Raw genomic sequence first — 22718 nt, forward strand, 5'->3', positions numbered from 1 at the left:
CTTGAATGTTTAATGCCCAAGCTCGGCTCGGCCTATTTGTGTAAATTTGTAATATTTTATATCAACTTATATTTACATGTTATGTAATTTATAATATATAAAAAAAATATATCTATAGTAGTACATACAAAATTATAATATGACCATATATAAAATTATTAAAAATCAAGTTAAAATAATATAAATATATATATTTTAAATATGGACAAGCATAAAATAAGTTTAAGTTAGCTATTTATAAATATAGGTTTTGTTAAGCCCGTATTCCGAATTGAGCTATGTTTGAGCAAGTATAAAGTGTATTAATATCATGTCTAAGCTCAGTTCGACCCATGAACACCTCTAAGTAGTATCAATGTGTATAACTATATTATTAATTTTTAAAAATTTAATAAAAACTAAAAGTTTATGCACATAATTACGTAAATTCAAACTTCACGTATCAAACTATGCAATAAATCAAAGTTTATACACAGGCTTAATTTCTAAATTACTTATAAATACAATTTTACCCTTAAACTTTTAACTTCTGATCGTAAGAGACTGCCACTTGTTCGATCAAGTGTTAAAAAGCGTCTATGAGTAAGGTCTCAGATTTAAGTTTAGGTCTCGAATTTAAGTTTTGTAGATAAAAAATACAAGGGTGCAAAAACTTCTCTTCTTTTAGGGATCTAATTCGACTTAACTTCAAATGTATTTAGAGTCAATGTGATTACTGAATGCAGAAATATTTTAGTTAATAAAACTTTCAGTTATAAGCAATGTTTTAAAAGTCAAACCAATGATTAAACTAGTCAATGATCCAACAATAAATAAATAAAATTTTATAAATTAGTTCAACAATTGATCTTTTGTTCCAATTTCTAATTTTTATCAATTCCGAACAGTTCGCTTAAAGATTGATTCAATAACTTTGTTCGGACTAACATAGCAGTCGGTTTCTGGTCCAATTAGTCCAATTGACAAGTTTGATCTGGTTCCAACAACATTATCACGAGAGAGAAAGAATAAATGGATAATACTCGGCCCAGTAAAAACAGGCCGAAATTGGGTCCAAATATTGATAATACTTCTGACCATATAAATTAACTATAAAAGTTCGAATCGTTTCGTCCCAAAAAGTAAAAACCCTAAATTCTCACTTCTTTCGCTCTCAAAACCAAAACTAGAAGATCGGGGAGAGAAGATGGCGGCCGGCGATCACACCGTTTTGCAGCTCAGTACGCCTTCAACGGCGAACCTATCGGCCAAGGTTCATCCTCTCGTCATCTTTAACATCTGCGATTGCTACGTCAGACGCCCCGACCAAGCCGAGCGCGTAATTGGCACGCTCCTCGGCTCCGTCCTTCCTGATGGCACCGTTGATATCCGTAATTCCTATGCCGTTCCTCACACTGAATCCGCCGAACAGGTGCCCTAATTTTTATCTGCAGAGTATTGTATTTTTAAATTTTTTAACAGAATTCTCTTTTGGATTGAGATCTGCTTAGCTTATAATTAAAGTTGAATTCTTTATCTGATTTTTAGGTAGAGCATTATGCTGGAATAAATAGAAGAGATCCATGATACTGATTTTAGGGTTTTCTAAAGGAATTGAATGAGATGCTTTTTTTTTTTATGATTATTGTTCTTTGTAAATTGAATTTGTTTCTTAACACTTGATAGTGCTGTAAATAATGATTTGAGGATAGGCATTAATTAAGGTTAGATTGAAATAATTTCATAAATAAGAGCACAATTGTACATTGTGAATAGGTTATTAAGTCTAACATTATGTGACTGATATGAAATATTTTGCATTCACTACTTTCTAAGTACTACTAATAACGATGGCTTACAGATATTTAGGTTTTTTTTTCTTTTAATTGCTTTTGTAATTCTCTCTAGTACTTCTGCAGGTTGCTTTGGATATTGAATACCATCATAATATGTTAGTCTCCCACCAAAAAGTGAATCCAAAGGAAGTAATTGTTGGATGGTAATTATCAGCTCCCTACCAAGTTATATTTTCTTTCTCATAAAACAGAACAAAAAAATTGTTGAAAGCTCTTTAGTCCCCTTTAGGTGTTATACAAATGTAAGACTATTTGTATAAAGGTTGTCTCTTCCCACTGTCATGGTTTAATTGATTACCAATCGAATGTGAGTTTGTGTATTTTTTGCCGTACTTCCAACTTAGCTCTTTGTTCTTTGCAACTTTTCCAGGTATTCTACTGGCCTCGGAGTCACAGGTGGTAGTGCATTGATACACGATTTTTATTCTAGGGAAGTCCCGAACCCTGTTCATTTGACAGTGGATACAGGATTTAGGAATGGAGAGGGCACGATAAAGGCCTACGTTTCTGTCAATTTAGCTCTTGGAGACCGACAGCTTGCTGCTCAATTCCAAGAAATTCCCCTTGATCTACGTATGGTTGAAGCTGAGCGACTGGGGTGTATGTATTGCTTTAACCATCTTAGATGCTATCTTCTAGTAATGCCTATTCTCTTTCTCACTCTGTGTGAGTATGATTATGTGTGTATTGCTTGAACACAGTCTCACCGGTCTCTATACTTGTCTAAGAAATTGGAATGCCCTGCATCTTTTTAATATCTCCACCTGTAACTGCAAAGTAAAGAATCTTGATACAATCTAACTAAAGGAATTTGTTGAAAAATCAGTTGACATCCTGAAGACAACAGCGGTTGACAAACTGCCGAATGATTTGGAAGGAATGGAAGTCACAATGCAAAGACTGTTGGCTTTAATAGATGATGTCTACAAATACGTAGATGATGTTGTGGTACGTAAATTAGCTCCATCTCCATCCATCTGTTTTTTATTTGTCTCAATTGCTTTCTGTTATAACGTCTGTTCCCTTTCTCAGGAGGGGCGTGTTGCGGCTGATAATAGCATCGGCAGATTTATATCAGACACAGTAGCCTCCTTGCCTAAACTATCGACATCCGTATTTGATAAGCTTGTGAATGATAGTCTGCAGGTACGATTTGATTAATTTTCGAATATCATAACAGTTGTGCATTGGTGGTGAAATCTCCCAAAATAATGTTTTGACACTAATTTATGTGGATTTTGAGTGGTGCAGGATCAGTTGCTGTTATTATACTTATCGAGCATCACTAGGACACAACTTGGATTAGCTGAGAAGTTGAACACAGCTGCACAGATCCTGTGATTTGGGTCCAAAGTGATGCATTTTTGTTCTTGGGCGAATCACGTGCTTTGATTGTGGGAAACTTTAGCTGGAGAAAGACTGACTATATGTTATTATTATTGGCGGTTTAAAATGACCTCTGTAGTTTCTGTAAGTTGTCCTTTTCTCCTAAACTACATGTCATACAGCTGTGAGGTTGAATTAAATTTCGCTTTTAATTCCTTCTCTTTTTCTTCAATATTCTTATTTCAACATTTAATTCTGTTTAATTTTGCTACAAACTCTTATAGTTTTCTTCTAATAAAAAATTATTTTGGGAGTGATGGATTATCATTAAATCAAAAATAAAGAACGGTGTTGGTTCGGATTCTGAAACATGGCAAGCAAATATGGTTTAGGCATTACGTGGCTCAAGAGTCAAACTAGAAAGGCTTTTATGGGTGTCTCACTAATGCAAGTAATGTGAGATACCATAAATGCACACAAACTAATCGAACAAAGCATTCACGGTATTAGGCAACTCTAATTAACCACAAACAAGTATTATCCAGAGGAATCATTTTACAGAGTAAAGTCATGGTACAGAAAACCACATGAAAAATGCCTTAATGAGGTCGGTAACCCCTTCTATCTCATAGAAAACATGACTTACTCTAATGAGGTCCCACGGGCAGTAATTTGGTTCAGCTCAGTTTACTACATTAAACCTTGAAGACTGAACCTTGGTACAGACACATGAAAATGCCTTTCCAGCATCACCGGCAGGTAAGAAATGATAATCCAAAGCATTTCTGAACCGCCATAGCTGAATATGATTTTGACCCTTCATTAACCACAAGTTCAACTACCTACCATCATATTCAGCAACACAGAAAAAAGACATTGAAAGATTAACTCCAAGAAATGGGGAAGATTCAACAATTAAAAACTAACAATTTATTGTCGTAGCAGAAGAAAATAGCAGAACACGTAACAGGCATCAAAAGAGTTATTCTTAGCTCACTCTTTTCTCGGATCGTTTTTAATCCCCAGGCATTAACAACACAAAACTCATCATCAGCAGATCACAGATTATTTACATATATATTTATAAAAATATACCCCATCATCATCGTTGTAGCTAAAAGCAATCAATAATCCGGATGACGATAATCACTATAATCATCCCTGTCCCTTGATGCGACGTCGTCCTCCACTCTTCCACGAATCCTTTCTTCTTCGTATCTCAATCCTTCTTCTAATGATAATCCACCTAAAGCCCCCGCAGCCGCTCCAACAGTTAATCCGGTCCCGAATTTAGGGCCTCCTCTAGGTCTCTGATCGTAGGGAGAGTAATCTAACGGTGCTGATGGACCAGTGTAGCTGTAAGAACGCTCCAAGAAAGGACGAGGAGGCATGGGCGGCGGCGGAGTAGGGTAGTAGTGGTTGGAGAAATGGGGAGAATACGAATCGGGGACGGAGTACGTAGGCGATTGAGGCGGCGGAGGGTGAGAAACGTAGGGCAAACCGGAGTATCTTGGCGGATGAGGAGGGACATTTGTGTAATAATAGTTATGAGGGGCAAAATGGTAATCAGGCGGTGGAGGAAGGGGACGTTCGCGAATCCCGAGTTTCACCCGAATCTTGCCCTGGGGACGGCCCGAGGGTCGGAGGAGAGGGAAGGTTCGGATCTTGGAACGGTCATCCGGGTCGGGTAATTCTTTGAGTTCGACACGGAGAGTGGCGACTAACGGCTTCGGTGTTTCCGATGGCTTGGAGTGAAAAATCTCGAGGGTTAAAACGACGTCGTGTAGAGAGGAGGAAAGGGGAAGGGTGAAACGCTCGTTCCATACCGGTCGGGTCGATCCGGCATCGTCCGAACGGGTCGAGAGACGGCGGTCTGGATCGACCCAGAAGACAGCGTAGGGTTTGAGATCGCCGTTTCGCCAGTTGACGTTCTTTAGATACTTGGCTGAGACGACGGTGAGGTCGAGATCAATAGCTGACGGTGGCGGCGGTCGATAGGAAGCGGCCATAGAGAAGGCTTGCGATGGTTCGCTGCTGTAAGACGCTAACGTGCGCCGTATAAAAAGGATGGTGTTTTTTTTTTTTTTTAAATGAAAGAAGATTTTTGAGAGTGGGGGAGTGAGGGGAGGAGATGATTTACTTAGCTTGGGAAGGGGAGAAAAGAGAGGAAGGAAAGCAAAATGACAATTTTAACCTTCGTGACGTGTGGTGTCTAGTATTTGTAAACGTGTCAAAACCTTATTGGTTTAGAGGAACCAAAAGTCAATTGCTTTTTGGATATCATTATTTATTTATTTATTTTGGCAGAAAAAGAAGAAAGCAGAAGCATATATTCTCTAGAGCAGGGGAATAGTGTGTTTATTAGAAGAATCCAACTTCTAAATCCATAGAGCTCAAGCCTCTCTATTGATAATAATCGATGTAATCGAGTTGAATTGAGTTAAATTGATTTAAGTTTGATTAAATATTTATTTTTAACTTCAATCGAACATCTACTTTTAAGCTCAGCTCAAAATATAATTAAATTAATCTAATTCAAACTCAAGTTCAAGTCAATAATTAAGCTTAGAATTGATAATATATATTAAGGGTAATGACGTAATTTATTAATATAAAAATATAAAAAACACGATAAGGCTCACGAGTCGTTTGAATCAAGTATTACTTAGCTCAAATTTAGCTCGATCAATAACTTAAATTGTTCGAGCTTAAGCTTGACTTAATAATTACCAAATCAAGTTTGATTTTTTTTTTAGTCGAGCACGAGTAACTTGCGAATACCAATGTTTCATTTACACCCCTAATTGAAAATTGCTATAAGATTAATTTCAAAAATAAAATGTTTTTGGAAAGAGTTAATCTTTGGTAAATTGGCAATGTACTTTTTTTTATTTCACAAGTAATCTTAAAAATTATCACGTGTTTCTTTTTAAATATTTGTTTTATTAATTTTACTATAACCATATAGGATAATTATTAACTTCCTAACTTTACTTGTGAAGTCTAAAAACTCCATTGACGATATATCAAATATTTTTCCTTTTGGAAAATGGTGTAAAATGTATGATTTATTAATTTTAAGTGTTTGATATCGTTGTACAAAATTAACATTGAAAGTTAAAATAACAAATTTAGACTTAAAAATGAAAATATAAATTAATTTAGATCATATTTAAATAACTTAATATAATTATACATGAAATATACATTTTAAATATGTTAAGTAAAATTAATAATACATGAAATATTAAAAATTTAAATATAACAATAAATGATATTAAATTAATTTACTATAATGATACTTACATATATTTAAATAAATTAATATAATAATAGATAAAATATAAATTAATTTTAAATATATCTTAAATAGTAAATATATACAATTTTAAATACATTTTAAATGATTAATATAAATAATAATATTTTAATATATTGAGTTGCAAAACACAAAAGTTAAGAGCACTGAAACCCTAAATTTTGGGTTTGGATTGAAACATTTTCAAAAAAATTAACCACATTGGTTCATATAAAAAATTAAAGTAATTTAATCCCTATTAATATAGAAAGTCGATAACTAAAGATAATTAATCACAATACTAATCTTTTTATCAATTGTTTTTATTTTTATTGGTATAAAATTTAACCTTTAAAGTATACACATTTTATCTATTTAATCTCGATTTAACAAATTTGGGCATAACATTACACATTTCATCAATTTGATCCTAATTTAACAAATTTAGCATGTAACATTTAAACATCCCGTCAACATTTACGCAGAATATATAAACATTAATGGCTAAATTTATTATTATATCAATCAAAATTATATTCAATTGACCAAAAACATTAACGTTATGATTAATTATTTTTAGTTGCTTACTTTCAAACTTGACAATAATTAAATTAGTATAAATTTTTAAGTGAAATCAATTTACTTAATATCACAGACAATGTCATTATCGCCAAAGAGGTTATTCACTCGATGAGGAGCTTTTCTAAAAGAAAGTGGATGACTATGAAGATTGATTTGGAAAAGGCTTACGATAGAATGCGCTGAGACTTCATCAACGTCTCCCTTCAATAAGCTGGTATACCTAATTTTCTCATAAAAGTTATTGTGTCTTCTATTTCTAACTCTACGATGCAGGTTTTATGGAACGAAGTTCCTTTGTCAAAGTTCAGGCCAGCAAGAGGAATTCGACAAAGATGCTCGCTTTCCCCTTATCTTTTCGTCTTATGCATGGATTGGCTTGGTCAAGCGATTCATTTGCCTTTCACGATCTTGTCCTCCCATTTCATATTTATTTTTTGCAGATGATTTAGTTATATTTAGCAAAGTAGATACGAATCATTGTTGACTTATAAAGGATATTCTGGGTAAGTTTTGCGATTTCTCTGGGCATTGAATTAATGCTAGGAAAACGAACATATTTTTAACTAAAGGTGTGGACGAGATAGTGGCAGACTCGATTAGTTCTTTATTTGGTTTTTAGAAAGTCTAGAATCTTGGACATTATCTAGGAGTTATGCTGTGCCATCAGAGGGTAACTAATGGTACTATGCAGTTTGTTATCGAAAAAGTTAGAGGAAAGCTCCAAAGTTGGGACGCTAAAAGATTATCAATTGTCGGCCGCATTACTTCGGGTCAGTCAGTTCTCATGTCTATTCCTAGCTATTTTATGCAGTCCATGATGATTCCCAGGAGAGTTTGCGATGAAATTGAGAGCTTGGTAAAGCAGTTCATTTGGGGTTCTTCTGACCTTAAAAAGAAGATGTCTCTGGTTGGGTGGGATACTATTTGCCAACCTAAATGTTGTGGAAGCCTTGGTTTACGAAAATTACGAGACCAAAATATCTCGTTTTTGCTAAAGCTGGGGTTTAATATTGTGACTAACAACGAGGCACTTTAGGTTCGGGTTATTAAGGCTAAATACTGGATGACCGATAATTTTCCCATATTAATCAGGCATGACAGAGGTTCTTTTCTTTGGAATTCTCTCACTAAAATCTGGCCACTGCTTTTAGATAGTTTATGTTGGTCCATTAGAAATGGGAGATAAATTCGCTGTTGGGAAGATGTTTGGATCCCTAGTGTGGGGCAGCTGATTAAGTTTATCCCGACAGGTGTTAATATTAATCCTGGGTGCTGTCTTAACGATATGGTTAATTCGGATGGCTCGTGGAATCTCAATTTGTTTAGACTTTGGCTTCCGGAGGAGGTGATTGAGTTGAGGGCATTCCCCCTCCTATTCCATCTGTAGGGTCGGACAAAATCTCCTGGAGTCATACTTCAACTGGTAACTTTACGGTTAAGAGTGCTTATAAGTTTTGTAAGGGCGATGAATGGAATTCGAAGGATGATAAATGGAAGAGTGTTTGCAAGATCCGAGGCCCACAAAGAGTTCGTATTTTCATTTGGTTGGTACTCAAGCAGCGTCTCCTCAGTAATGTTGAGAGGGTTAAAAGAGGTTTAGTGGATGATCCTTCATGTTCTATATGTGGTTTTCATCCGAAAGACATCTTTCATATCCTCAAGGATTGTAATGCAGCTAAGGAAGTGTGGAGCCAAATCTTACCAGGTAACCGTTTAACAAAATTTTTTTTATTTTAATTTACAATATTGAATTCTTTTTAATGTGCAGGATTCTTCGCTAGTCATGGAGGGTGGAGCTAGTTGGGCTTGTCTATTTGGTATTCTGGCTTGGCGGATTTAGAAGAACCGCAATCTTTTTATTTTTCAAGGCTACCCTTGGCAAACAAGAGAGATGGTCAATAACTCTTTTTGTTGGGCTTCTCAATGTTTTTCACTCTCTAGAGGTGCTACTAGTGGCGGTTTTGGCCTTCCTTTGGAAGAGCAAGATTATAGTTCTACGATCTTTCTTAATACTGATGGGGCAGTGTGCTCGGATTCTGGATATGCATCTGCTGGGGGGTTGCTAGAGACATGAATGGACAGTGGCTTTTTGGTTTCAATCGTTACCTTGGAAAGTGCTTGATCTTTGATGCTGAACTTTGGGGCATTTTTGAAGCGCTTAAGTTTGTTCAAAGAAGAAGTTATGATCGTGTAATAATCCTCTCAGATAGTTTGGACGTTATTCGGGCCATTCAAGGAAGTAACCAAACCACATTGAAGTAACCAAACCACATTGAACTCTACTTTAATCAGGTGAATTCAGAGTATTCTTTCTTAGGAAAATTCTTGGGTTCTGTGGTATATTCCCAGAGAACAGAATGTAGTGGCTGATTGCATGGCAAAAGAAGCAATATTATCTAGTATTGAGCTTCAATTTTTTGATTTTCTCTCTCTTAGGCTTAGAAGTTTCTTAGATTTGGACCGGCTTAGGGGCTCTTTCTCAAATCTTTTAATGTAATTTCTTAGCTTTTATGTTTTTTCACCAAAAAAATAAAAATCGAAATGGTAGTGAACAAAAAGATATTTTTTTCATTACTAATCATATCATCGGTTTAATCCACCGATTCGGTCTGGTTCACGTATCTTTTATTACCAATAAAACGAAGACGTTTTAGGCTTTCGTAAAAGACAACTTATAATCTTGACTTCGAGCAACACTGCCAACTTCTCTCCCCACTATCTAATTACCAGTAGCGCCGTTTCCGTACATTTCCCCTAAAATCTCCATAGACAAAATGCAAGAAATGAAGGCTGAGATTGCAACCAAAAATTCAAAGAAGGCAAATCTATTAGATCACAATTCCCTCAAACACATCCTCGACGAATCCGTCTCTGAGGTATAATAAAATTTTTTTAAAAATTTTAAAAAAATCAATTGAAATAACCCTAGATCCATTCATCTTCACGATTTACTGCTCGAATTTTTCGAATAATTATTTTTTTTCGTACTTTCAAATTTTTTTGGTATTTGAATAGATCGTTACGAGTCGTGGATATGCGGAAGATGTGAGGATGAGCAATGTCAGATTATTCATTGGAACGATTATCATTGTAATCGCTCTATTTGCTCAGTTTTACAAAAAGAAGTTCCCTGGAAACCGTGATTTCCTCATTGGTTGCATTGTATTATATCCTTTGTTGCAGAATTTGTTTGTTTTGGTTTATTGTAATTGCTAGATAAATAGTTGTTCAAGAATGTTTAGGATGAATTTGAATTGAATTTCTTTATTTTTGGAATAATTTTAATTAAAATTTGTGATGAGAATCTAATATAGGTTTCATCTGGTTGTTTATGTTGTGATATAATAGAAGCATAATAGTAGTATTTAAAATGCAGTTCATATCTCTGCATAAATTGATCCATATGAAAGTAAAATTAGGTATATTCTTATTAAAAATTAAAAAGTAATTTAATTATGGAAATCTAGATTAGCTTATATAACAGAATGAACTTTTATTTCTTATTTCTAGATTTGAAACAGAGAAGCAAAAGCAACTGAACTAGACTGAGTCTTAGGTTACTTAACACATTTTTTTGGTGTGATCTTATGTTAAATTTTCTATTTAAATTCATTTTTTTAATTTGTTCCAAAAAAAAAAATTCCCCATTTTTAGTATTATACTTAGTTATTAATAGCATTAAAAAAGAAAAACCTTCCATTAGCCTGACATAGGTTCAACATTTGGCTTCTTTGTGAACATAATGCAAAATGATGAGCCCCCCCTTCTTTTTTCCCTTATTGTTATGCTTCACAAGTGAAACTATTTGGCCAGAGAGTATTTATGGCTAAGACAAGATGGTGTTAAAGATTTTGTGTTGATTTCCCTATTTTTTTTTCTTGCTTTTCTTGGCAGCCAATGAGTGTAATCATGTTTGTTTGATCCTTGACTCTGGCAAGTATATAGTTTTCAATGTAATACTCCAGCTGATCAGCTACACAAAGGAAAAGAACGCAATTATGTTTACTTACCCTCCTCCTGTAAGTTCCTTGGGTTTCTAACTGAACATGTCTTCATTTTATATATTGTGCTATGGAATGATTTTCTTTTCTTTAAGATGATGTTATCTCATGTATATGATTAGGTAGGACTTTGGTCTTGATGTGCTTAAGCTGCGATGTTGGGTTTCCACGATATTTGCATGGCTACCAACTCTTGAGATTACCATCTAATACTAATATATTTTAATGGCATGACATTGTATTCTTGAGTTTACAACTTTTTAATGCGAATACAATGTCATCTAACTCTGGTTCAAGTTTCTAATAGAAAGTTGTAAACTATTTGCATCATAAATGAAATTGAAGGATTGCTTTGTGTCTATAATTAGCTCAGTTCTATGCTTTTATATTTCATCCATGTATTTTCACATTGTTGCCATATTTTTAATGTACTGCCAATGCTTTTAGAGTAATTGTGTGGAATCATGGCATCCAATAGGTATATAGATTCTTGAGTACTGCTCAAGGTAGTCATATTTCTTGTACTAGCTAAAAGTAAACAAACATCCATTCTTACATAGTATGTGCATATGCTTTCTGTGTGCCTTGGGCTGAAAGGAACTTTCCAATTTACTAAGATTGAAAAGTAAATGTGCCAATGGATCTAGTTCTTGAGGTCCCTAGGATGCCCATGGAGTGTGCTTGTGTAAAAAGCTCTGCATGCGTTATTTTCTACATCAAAGTGCTAATCTTGTATTTGCAGGGATCCGTCACCAGTACTGGATTGGTGGTCTCTTCAAAGTTGCCGAGATTCTCTGATCTTTATACGCTTAGCATAGTGAGTGCAGATCCCAAATCAATATCTGCAGGCAAACCAGTAGAGTTTACCAAAAGTGTTACCCAGTGGTATGTCTGCCATTTCCTTCTCCTTTCTTTTGCTCTTTACTATCCAGTTTTCAGCTATGTTATTCCAGCTTCTCATTCTTTTTGAAGTATCAGTGTCCAACACATGTACAGACATGGGTATACAAGTCATACAACTCTACAAGGATCTTCCAAATTCATTAAAAAAAATACGAAAATAATTGAACATACCCGTATCCAACATTCGAGTCTGCATAACAAATGCAACCCTTTTCACAGCTGTTGAAATATTGCAGGTTCACGAAGGATGGAGTATTGGTGGAGGGCCTATTCTGGAAAGATGTTGGAGCACTAATTGATGATTATGCAGCAGTACCTAAGAAAAAGAAGTGATGTAAGAAGTAAGGTTTACTTTGATAGGCTACTTGTTAAAACTGTGAATTCAGGCCCTGGTGTGGCTTTCCGATATAAAACATGTTAATTGATGATTTTGGGACCTAGATTCTGAATCCATTTCGCCCAGCTTACAACATGGATCATTTGTTCATTAACCAAAAAAGAAAGAAAAAAAACCATCAAACATTCCTCAATAGTCAATCCCCACCCAAAATTTGGCCAATCAAATTATAAATATTTGCATGTACATGTAAATGAACAGAGCAGTTTAGTTTACCATGAACAAGATTTTGACTCGAATACGAATCAAGTTTGTTCAATTATTTATGTTCATAGACAAGAAACTCGTTTTTTTGTTCTAATATTATATATTCATAAAATTATTTTTTGTGTTGAATATATTTATTTATAATACAATTATTAATATTTATATTTGATTATTTTATATTAAAATACATAGTTTTAAATAAACGGTTGATTCCCTGCATGAAACTTTCAATCAGGCACATAAACATGCCTAATGAATCAAATTACGTATCTTAGTGGACTATAACGCCAAAAACATAGCCTCAGGAAGTATATTAACATACAAATCTACTATCTCACTGGAAAATCTCATTAATCTGAACTTTAGTTTAGGTTCAAGTATATATCATCATCAAGTTGATGATCTAAATCCCTAACAGATCATATCACTCATATCCACTGAATTGCTACAAGATTTAATTAGCCTCAAAACCATGCATCAAAGGCACCCCAGAGAAAACCATAGACTTCAACCCTATAAGCTAAATGAGACCATCATAAAATCATCCAGGGGATGCCATTGTCAATATGCAAATCATCCTTGAATCCCAACGAACCCTAAAATCAGATTCATTGAAGTGATAAGCAGCCAATTTGTAAACCAAATGGCCACCAAGCAAATCCCAGAATTCTTAGCCCCACTTGAGAACTCCACATTATATTTCATTGTCATATTCTCTGTTAAAATACCCCATTTCCTCCCTCTTTCATTGTCCCCTCCGCTATGATCCATCAACTCATATACATAAACCTCGGCCACCCCATCTTTCTTCAATGGTGTTGCAGCTCCTGACTTCAAATGCCTGACCAAACCCTTCAAATACATCTCTGCATAAACCCCATTTGATTCAACCTCCTCCGCTTGGCTTCCCCCGCTCGGCCACCCCGTTTCCGCCACGACCACCGGGATATTCTGGTACCCCATCGCTGCCATAGCTGTCAACACGGCATCTGCCATCATTGCAAACAGGTTGAAGTACCTTATCCCAGTGACGGGATCGTCTCGGAAGTTGAAAGGGTTGTCTTGGAATAAAGCAAACCCGATTGGGATTTCGCTGTTGAGGCGAAAAAGGTTGTAGGGATAAATGTTGATGAGGAAAGAGGAATTCGTTTGTTCCAAGAATTGGAGCAAGGGTTTTATGATGAGGTCACCGGCTGGTTGTTGGAACACGGCGGAGGAGGGTGGGAAAGCGGTGGTGATTGTGGAGAAGAAAGAGAATGTGGCGGAGATTTGGATTTTATTGATGCCTAGCTCTTGAAGTGCATGGTGGAGGTTTCTCGTTGCCGGAAGAAGGAAAGGGGAGAAATCTTGTATGGTGGTGGAATCGAGCACGGTGTTGCCTACGGAGATGAGGGAGATTTTGGAACGAGGGTAAAGAGGGAGGACGTGACGGCGGAGCCAGCTGAGTGCGACGGAGCCGTTGGAGGCGAGAGCCGGGAGGTGAGAGTTTGAGATGGAGAGGAAAAGGGAAGTGTTGGTGGGTGCAAAGGCTTTGATGAGAGAAGGGTCGGGGTCGGGCAGGCGGACACTGGTGATCTTGAGGGCGGAGATGAGGGATGAAACCTTGGCCGGCAAAGGCGGCGGTGGAGGAGAGACGGTGGAGGAATAGGTGATTCCGATAGAAGGGATGGAAGAGGTGAAGTGGAGGAAGGAAAAGAGGAGAGAAAGGAAGAGAAAGGAAGCCATTTTTCACTGTTCGTGAAAAAATGATGAAGAGCGTGAGTTCAGTTAGTTAAGTAACGGCGGTTAGAGGCTGTTATTTTAGGCGGGAAAGTTCAGTTATGGTTGTGTGTGATTCTCTGCGGAATGGTGCACATTTAACATTCATCTGAACCGTTCATTGGACAACGTTCTGTGATGTAAGGGAATGATTGATTGATGTATTTTGATTTCGGATGAGGCCCATTGGGTTGAATCTAATATGAATCGGATTTTGGGCCTAGTTCCTAATTAATTTCATTAACAACGATGTTTGGATGGGCGGTGGGCTGCGGCACAGTACATTTAGCTTATTTTTTGTCTCATGTTACAATATCTAATCTCACTGTTATCAAGTGATTAATAAAGTAAATTAATTGATTACATTAATATACTTTGTATAATTGTCCTCATGTGATTTTTGCATGCAAAGCAAAATAGAAGCAAATGTTGTTCACTGGTCGTCTGATGTTTAAACTAATACTAAGTGGTATTACGTGGTCGGATCGTAATACGGAAAGGCAACTTATATTAGTAGACTAACCTAAACATATCCTTAGTCTAATTGGAAATAAGCAAACTAATTGAAATACTAATATACCGCCTATTAAGTCAAATTAAGAGAATACTTTATCTTAGACAACGGAGCAAATGATTTTTAGAAGATAAAGACGTAAATATGATTAACTGAACTGATAATATATCGGACTAGACCCAATCTTTAATTAATTAAATTTCATTTTTTTATAATTTTGATAATAAAATTTTAATTGAAATATAATTATAATTATAATCATATTATCAACCATTTAAAAATACTAACAAATGTTAAGTGTAATAATAAGAAATCTAAAAGATTTTTTCAACCATTTGTTACCATTTTATTAAAGAAAAACATAAATACATGGAGGGACAAAAAGCAGCTATGATGAGGGTTTTTTTCTTTTTAAATTAAATGATGATGAAAGTAAAATTATTTATGGGTCGGGTTAAAGTTTGATTATAAAAAATTTAAATACAAGTTTATTTTTAGATCAATCAATCTCATCTAAAAGATTATTGTATTATTTAAATATTTTATTTAAATCAAATTCTGAGTCAGGTTAAAATACAAAAACCTTTATCTAAACTAAATTATATCAAACTTATCGACTCAGACCAACTATTCGAACCGTGACTATTGTGAAAAAAAGGAAAAAAAAAAAGGGTATCGTGAAATGAGGAAAGAAAAGGAAATGATAGAGGACGCAACAGCGTGGGAAACGGCATGTGAAATTGTCCCAAACCCCACTTTTCCCATCTAATTCATTTGTTTGTACTTTGCACCAACAACATTCAATCAATCACTGTGGATCACCATTTCCTTATTTTATTTATTTAATTTAATTGGGTTTTCTTTTGTTTATTTTATTTTATTTAAAATATATATTTTAATATATTACGAGAAAAATAAAATATTAATAATAACGTAACCAGTGCAATTTGAACTCAATTTATATTGGAAGTAATAGACACTTTAATCATTAAATCATCACGAATTTTTAATTTAAAAATATTTTGAATTATCTGAAACGTATTTACCTATAAAAATTCTAAATTTATTGATATAATAAAATATAAGGTGGAAAATATCTCTTAAAATAAAAATTTTAAATTTTAAATCATACACTTGTTTGTTTTATATAATTAAATTATAATATTTAAAATCGAATAAAATTACCAAAAGACAAAGTGTCTGAAAAGAAACAAGGGTCAACGTTGTCAATTTGGTTTCAATTTTCAAACAGCAAAAGCCAGCCCTATTGGAGTTGGTTGAAATAAAGACAAGATAAAGCCGCCACCTTACTTTTTGTAAAAAATAATATTTTAGGCATAATTCTAAATTTAGTCCTTAATATTTACATTTTTTATAAATTTTAATTTGTATTTATTTTAGTTAAATTTAATTATTAACATTTTAAAAAGAGTTAAAATTATTTTTCTTAAAAAAATTTAATTTTTTTTACATTTTAGTAAGTTTTTCATTAATAAAAATAACCCGACTCTTTTTAAAAGATTAATAGTCAAATATGACCCTTTTGAAAGATTAATAATTAAATTTAATTAAAAATAAAGATTAAATTAACAAAAATATAAATATTAAGAGCTAATTTATCATTATACCTATTTTTTCTTATTTATTTAAATTAAAACACGAATATTTTCTCATTTAAAATCCATCATCATCCACTTCAACAACATCTGCTCGCTGCAAAAAGTACCCTTCTTCAACACCAATCTCTCTCTCTCTCTCTCTCTCTCTCTCTATTTTGTTTGATAAATACCCAGAAAACCCCTTCAGTCTTCTAGCTCTCAATTTCTTTTTCTTTTTTACCTTCTTATTTCATAGATCCAGGGTGCTCTTCTTCTTAGGTACATTTTTAGTTTCCCATTTAACTTCAAAATTTTGACCCAGTTTTGTTTTCAGTTGTTATTATCTTATTGTGTTTTGGGTTTTTTTTTTGGTTGTATCTTTTTCAGATTAGATCATCTAACTGGGATTTTTGCTTTATTTATGATTCTTATTGAAATCCCGGATTCTGGGTTTTTTGAGGATGCAAGTTCATAAAGTTTCTGAGATTATATTTTGTTAGCTTTGCTTACCGTTGGTTGCATTTATGTTTTTCTTTAGATCATAACTAATGTTTGAATAAACTGTTTCAAAGCTCCAACTTTTAGAGCTAGTTTCTTTGAATATGACTTGATTTGATTCTGAATTGTGTGTTTTTAGTTGTTTGTTTGAACCTCTTTGGACAGTTACATTTGCCAAATATAAGAAAGGAAATTGAATTCAAGCCGATCAATTAAACTAGATAAAGAACAGTATTGTTTCGAAGTCCCTAATTTCAGATCTAGTTTGGTTTAATTCAACATAATTTGAGTTCTAAATTGTTTGTTTTTGGTTGTTTGATTGATCATCTTTGAGCAGTTCACATTGGCATAGATAAAGGACCGTACGGTCAGATCTAAGCCGTATTCTAGCAATGTCGTTTACCGGTACTCAGCAGAAATGCAAGGCTTGTGAGAAGACCGTTTATCCGGTCGAACTTTTGTCGGCTGATGGGATCCCTTACCATAAGTCTTGCTTCAAATGCAGTCATTGCAAAGGGACACTAAAGGTAATGTCTTGTAATTTCTTTCAATCATTTTCTGCTCGTTTGTTTTGTTTTGTTCATTGATTAGGTTGTAAGAAAGTGGGATATGAAATTATCTATTGCCATTTATTGCATTTTTGTTAAAGTTTTAACCTTTTTTTCTTTGTTCATCGGTTAATTTAGTTGATCTCGGTTGCAATGTGTAATCAAATGTAGCGCGTGATAGATTCTGTTTACCAACTTTGTTGATTTTACTTAGCAGCATTTCTGTTCTGAATTTCCAGTTGGGTAATTACTCCTCGATGGAAGGTGTCGTTTATTGCAAGCCTCATTTCGAGCAACTATTCAAGGAGTCGGGGAATTTCAACAAGAATTTCCAGTCACGTATGTCTTTTTTTTCCTCTCAGTGGATGGAATCCTTTATTTGGTTTCTTGATAGTTTTCGTGTTTTGTTGGTTTTTAATTTGCCTTCGGTTTTGTTTTCGGCAGCTGCAAAGTCAGCTGAGAAGTTAACTCCCGAGCTGGTAAAATCTCCCTTGCAAACACCGGATGTGTTTGATGTTTCGATTAATTGGGAAAAATTCGTTATAGTGTGTCATAATGTTTTTGCTAACTCCTAATAGCTCGTGTTAATTTCAGACAAGATCACCTAGCAAAGCTGCCAGCATGTTTTCCGGGACACAAGAAAAATGCGCTACTTGTGGAAAAACTGCTTACCCACTCGAGAAGGTAGCTTTTGAGATCCATTAAATCATTAGATGAGAAATCTGTCTTTTCTGCAATTGCCGGACTCCAATTTTCTGGTTATCTATATGCCCTCTTCTAAACCCAACTCTTACTCCTGATTGGTCCGTGTGGCCTGCCACATCCATCCGAACCTTTACGATCTTTACTTCTTGGTTTGCTCTTTCTTTTTGATAGAATAAGGTGTAGTGTAAATCCTATAATAGTTCAAAGATGCAAGACTGGCTCGGCTCAGTTTTCCTTCTACCGTATGCTTTATCTCATTGCTGCTAGGTTTAGGGTCGTAAAGGGAGACTCTTCACGAAGGAGAGTTATAGTTAGATTTAGAGTTGTCCAAGTTCCATTTGAAATAACAATTGCTCGTATAAAATGAGCATCGTCTTCAAGTTAGAAGTGATCCTTTGCTTCTCTAAATATTCTAACATTCTTGGAACTCGAAAGAATTTTGAGCTTGACAAAGGAGTACATTCCTTGTTGAAGTTCGTTGCTCCGATGCTTTATTTTTCCTGAGATATCCATGTCCGGCACATTTCCAGACACAGTTGTGGAGACACCTACGTCGTTTTGCAATGCTTCAAGGAGCATGCATACATACATGTATACATATATATATATATCTCTTTGTAACAGTGTAAATGCCCTCGAGTTTGTAGTAAAATGCGATGTTTTCTTTTGTTCGAAAATTTGACAGGTAACGGTGGAAGGACAGTCGTACCACAAGTCATGTTTCAAATGCTCTCATGGTGGCTGCCCTATAACTCCATCAAATTATGCAGCACTTGAAGGCATTTTGTATTGCAAACATCACTTCTCCCAACTTTTTAAGGAGAAAGGAAGCTACAATCACCTTATCAAGTCTGCATCGATTAAGCGAGCAGCTGCCTCCGTTCCGGAAGCTTAAATCTGTGTGTTAATATCCATATCATTTCAAGTTTTTCCTTCTTTCCTCGTGATTGCCGGTGTGTTTGATTTATGTTTATGTGAGGACCGAAACAAAAACAAAACAAAGAACTGGGTTCGGACATATCTTTCGGGTTTGCTGGTTCATGAGCATATATGTATGTTATGATGTTTGATTGATGTATGGGATTGGGATCATTCTGCATTCCCCAAGTTGTAAAAACGACCATTCCACAATGTTGAATGAATCTAGATTCATGAAATTTGCTGAACAATAAGTCATTACTGTGTTGTAGTGATCACATCATGCATGCATTCGTAACTACCAGCATAGACAAACACTATGGTAAGGCATTAAACAAAATGGTAAACTTAGTGATCACATCATGCATGCATACATGACTACCAGCATAGAAAAAAACACCATGGTAAGGCATTAAACAAAATGGTAAACTTAGTGACCTTTTTTTCCCCATTAAATCAATATAAGACCAAACATACAAACTTTGTCTGAAAGAATAAAAAACATAAAAATGGTGAACTTATTAGAACTTTCTAGTTTTTTTTTTACTAATACTGCAGCCGATTCCGATACAGAAGAAAAAAACCAGTTTCCCAGGCTTCAGGGGGATAAAAAAAAATTGAATCTAACATGGCCCGAACTTTGACTATTTCGATGTTGTCACTGTCCTTGCAATAAAGGAAACAAAATATGCTACCGATGATACGATGATCACACGTATCGTGTCCACAAGATGATGTCTCATTTGCTTCGTTTCTTGGCTTCACTGTAAAGTACAACTCCAAAGACTGTGAGTGTATAACCAAGCATTCCGGTAACAGAGACTGGGTTTCTAAAAATTAAAATCGAAACCACCACAGCTACAGCTCCTTTTGCGTTTCCTAGAACCTGCAAGTGCAAATATCTCAGTATCTCCAAAGGTTTGGACTAATGTGATCGTTCCTATGCTAAGTTTATAATGAACCAACAGTTATCGCAACCGTGCAGGTTTCCATATACAACCAAAAGACAGGTAGAAGTACTCATGACTTTAATGTCATATACCACATACTCTCTTCACATGTTTTCTCACTAAAGGAAACAAGATAAATGTGTAGCATATTCCTAAAAGCCTAAAAACCGGGGGAAAAAGACGTAGAGAAAATCCAGAAACATGGATCACGCATATCATACCTGCAAAGTGAGGGCGCTGGTGTGTTTCGTGACCAAAAAGTTGGTCAGGTTCACAAAATATGCTAGTGCTGAATTGAATAAGAGATACCAAATGATCTTGACGTCATCTCGAGCAAGGGCGAGGGTAATACCAACCACGTTTTCTTCCATAAAGAGCGTTGCAGGAAGTAGAAATACAACAGCTATTGGAGCCATATAAAGGAGGAGGTTCATGGAATTCAGTTTCTCTCTAAAATAAAATCAGGAGAATTTGTTAGTAACCGTTTCTAAGTCCGACCATGGTACAAAAGCAAAGAAGTAAAGAATTCTCACCCTTCGGAAGAAAGCAAAATTCCTTGTAAAACCGATTTAAGAGCTCTTGCAGCTGTAGCTGAAATGCACATGATAAAACCGAATAGATGGAAACTCGGTTCACCCTGTCATAGAAAAAAACAAGTAATGTGAAAAAAGCATAGCAAAAGTTTTAAATATATAAAGATACTAAGAACAAATTCAAAGGTTTTGAATCAAACATAGGGGCGAAACACCGGACAGAACACTTCTAAATGCCACAACCAAAACATCAACAATTCAATGTGTTAATCATCCATTTGAAACCGAAAAAGAGAAGATAATCGATGAATGCAATCGTTCAACTAATACTTCGATTCAATGTTTTTCAGCAACCGAATTGAGCTTAAAGCAAATACTTCGATTCATAATTCTAACTACGACGCACCGTAATCCTTCCTTCGACTAATAATGGATTCTTTAGGCTACCATGAAGCTCATGATAAGAATCCATTTCTCAACAACTAATCACATCAAAATAATCACAGGAGAATTCCCTCTAAATTATCACTTAAAAATCATATAAAACCAACATAATTCAATAAAATCAAGCAAATCCTTCAAAAATTTTCATTCAAACGAATTCCCACATTACCATCTCCATTATTAACCAATAAAAAAAATAACAACAGACAAAATTTAGCAGACAAAGCAACACAAATTTCAAGAAAACAAAGCGAAACCCATTTCAAATTAACAAAGAAAAAAAAAAAGAAATTCATTAACTAATTAAAAAAATTAAAGCCAAAAATGCATACCCCACTGGCAATGATAACCCCAGTAACAACGGGAATAAGGGTAATATACGTAAGCCAAGCCTCCCTCTTCAATGTCATCAAGTAAGCGAAAACCGCTGTGAAAAACGGCGTCGTGGCCCCAACGGCTTGATTGAAACTGACCGGCAGGTACCTAAGAGAAATATTCCCAAACACCACCGACACGCAAAAGACCAAACTCAAAGCCGAGATCTTAAGGAACTGAACCTTAGATCGAATGGTTTGCATGGGGACCATCTTCATCCATGCAATCGCGATGTAGCTAAGCAAAGAACAAGCCGTCATGTGACACATGGTTAAGAAGATTGGGTATTTGAAACCATAATTGCTGAGTAAATATTTGTTCAATAACAAGACACCAATGTTGGAGGAGTACCAAGACGTTACTAGCCCAAAGGTGAATAGTTTGGAATTGGTTTTCATGGCTGGTTTCTTTGGGAGTGGGATTTCAAGATCTGGGTGTTGTTTATTTTTAGGGGAAAAAATTGGGTTTTAAATGGAAGGAAGGGAATTGGGTTATTTTGGTGAAAAAGGAGGATGGTTTAGGGATGAAATGGTGGAATTAGCTTCCATGGATCTGAATGAAAGCTTTTCAATAGGGAAATCAAGGAACCCCAAAGAGAAGAGAAATGAGAATTTTGACTTTGAAAAAGGAAAAAAGTTCGGTTTTTGAGGAAGACCAAATGAAAACAACGTGGCTGCCTCTCTGCATATTTCTCTCAGGAGAAGAAGAAGGGTGATTGACAAAAGGATTTTGTGTTCTATTTTTTAATGTTATTTTTTATTTTGGTTTTCCTTTATTATATTTCTTTTTTGGAGAATTTTTATTTTGGTTTTTAATGAAGTGGAGTAGGGTTGCTTTAAATTATTGTAAATCATTATTTGATATATTTATTTAAAATTAGATATTTATTTAAATTCAGTTGAAAATTTATCAAAATGTATTTTTTTGTGATTTTTATGTTTTAAATAATTAAAATGTATAAATAATAAGATTTTTTAACAGGTAATTTCAATAAAAACTTCAATTTTAAAACTTTTAAAATAGATTTTATACATAATTTTTTATTTATATTATGCGTGTGTTATAATCTAGTATTAAGTGATGCAATTGATTAATTTTCAATTCAATTTGCATTGTTACTATTACAAGATGTAAGTTTGGACGTACTTACTTAAAATGTTAATCAAGTCCTCAAAATCAAACGATTTGAATTGAAGGATATTATGGGGCTTAAATAGAGTCAAACTCATGTTACAACAAGACTTGGCGATGTTGTTGGTTTATCTTGAAACAAGGCAAACTATTATGGTTCAAGGATTTGGCGTCTGTTAGCCACCAATCTTTTCCTC

The 22718-nt window shown here is 34.8% G+C and overlaps 6 protein-coding genes across 6 annotated transcripts; 3 read left to right on the forward strand and 3 right to left on the reverse strand.

The window, feature by feature from the left end:
• The first annotated feature begins 1082 nt into the window (after window positions 1–1082).
• LOC108463995 (eukaryotic translation initiation factor 3 subunit F-like) lies at window positions 1083–3474 on the forward strand. Its single transcript, XM_017764039.2, has 6 exons — window positions 1083–1411; window positions 1899–1978; window positions 2206–2435; window positions 2662–2783; window positions 2868–2981; window positions 3087–3474. The coding sequence occupies exons 1-6, from the start codon at window positions 1187–1189 to the stop codon at window positions 3174–3176; spliced, it is 861 nt and encodes a 286-aa protein (XP_017619528.1). The 5' UTR covers window positions 1083–1186; the 3' UTR covers window positions 3177–3474.
• Window positions 3475–3681: 207 nt separating this feature from the next.
• Window positions 3682–5313, reverse strand: LOC108463994 (leucine-rich repeat extensin-like protein 1). Its single transcript, XM_053023988.1, has one exon. It carries the CDS (start codon window positions 5168–5170, stop codon window positions 4286–4288), a length of 885 nt encoding a protein of 294 aa, XP_052879948.1. The 5' UTR covers window positions 5171–5313; the 3' UTR covers window positions 3682–4285.
• Window positions 5314–9711: 4398 nt separating this feature from the next.
• On the forward strand, window positions 9712–12417 carry LOC108461936 (signal peptidase complex subunit 2-like). The gene is made up of 5 exons (XM_017761927.2): window positions 9712–9917; window positions 10057–10208; window positions 10979–11060; window positions 11785–11927; window positions 12182–12417. The coding sequence occupies exons 1-5, from the start codon at window positions 9816–9818 to the stop codon at window positions 12276–12278; spliced, it is 576 nt and encodes a 191-aa protein (XP_017617416.1). The 5' UTR covers window positions 9712–9815; the 3' UTR covers window positions 12279–12417.
• Window positions 12418–12899: 482 nt separating this feature from the next.
• LOC108462407 (glucan endo-1,3-beta-glucosidase 2-like) lies at window positions 12900–14375 on the reverse strand. Its single transcript, XM_017762356.2, has one exon. The coding sequence runs from the start codon at window positions 14272–14274 to the stop codon at window positions 13123–13125; it is 1152 nt and encodes a 383-aa protein (XP_017617845.1). The 5' UTR covers window positions 14275–14375; the 3' UTR covers window positions 12900–13122.
• A 2114-nt stretch (window positions 14376–16489) lies between these two features.
• LOC108461318 (LIM domain-containing protein WLIM2b) lies at window positions 16490–19342 on the forward strand. The gene is made up of 6 exons (XM_017761124.2): window positions 16490–16698; window positions 17255–17444; window positions 17705–17804; window positions 17910–17944; window positions 18060–18149; window positions 18856–19342. The coding sequence occupies exons 2-6, from the start codon at window positions 17310–17312 to the stop codon at window positions 19063–19065; spliced, it is 570 nt and encodes a 189-aa protein (XP_017616613.1). The 5' UTR covers window positions 16490–16698; window positions 17255–17309; the 3' UTR covers window positions 19066–19342.
• Window positions 19343–19500: 158 nt separating this feature from the next.
• Window positions 19501–22184, reverse strand: LOC108464332 (probable sugar phosphate/phosphate translocator At3g11320). The gene is made up of 4 exons (XM_017764585.2): window positions 21348–22184; window positions 20572–20675; window positions 20260–20488; window positions 19501–19974 (listed from the first exon to the last, which is right to left on the reverse strand). Exons 1-4 carry the CDS (start codon window positions 21786–21788, stop codon window positions 19828–19830), a joined length of 921 nt encoding a protein of 306 aa, XP_017620074.1. The 5' UTR covers window positions 21789–22184; the 3' UTR covers window positions 19501–19827.
• Between the last annotated feature and the right edge of the window lie 534 nt (window positions 22185–22718).

This window comes from Gossypium arboreum, chromosome 13 (genome assembly GCF_025698485.1).
Source record: "Gossypium arboreum isolate Shixiya-1 chromosome 13, ASM2569848v2, whole genome shotgun sequence".
Taxonomy (NCBI): domain Eukaryota; kingdom Viridiplantae; phylum Streptophyta; class Magnoliopsida; order Malvales; family Malvaceae; genus Gossypium; species Gossypium arboreum.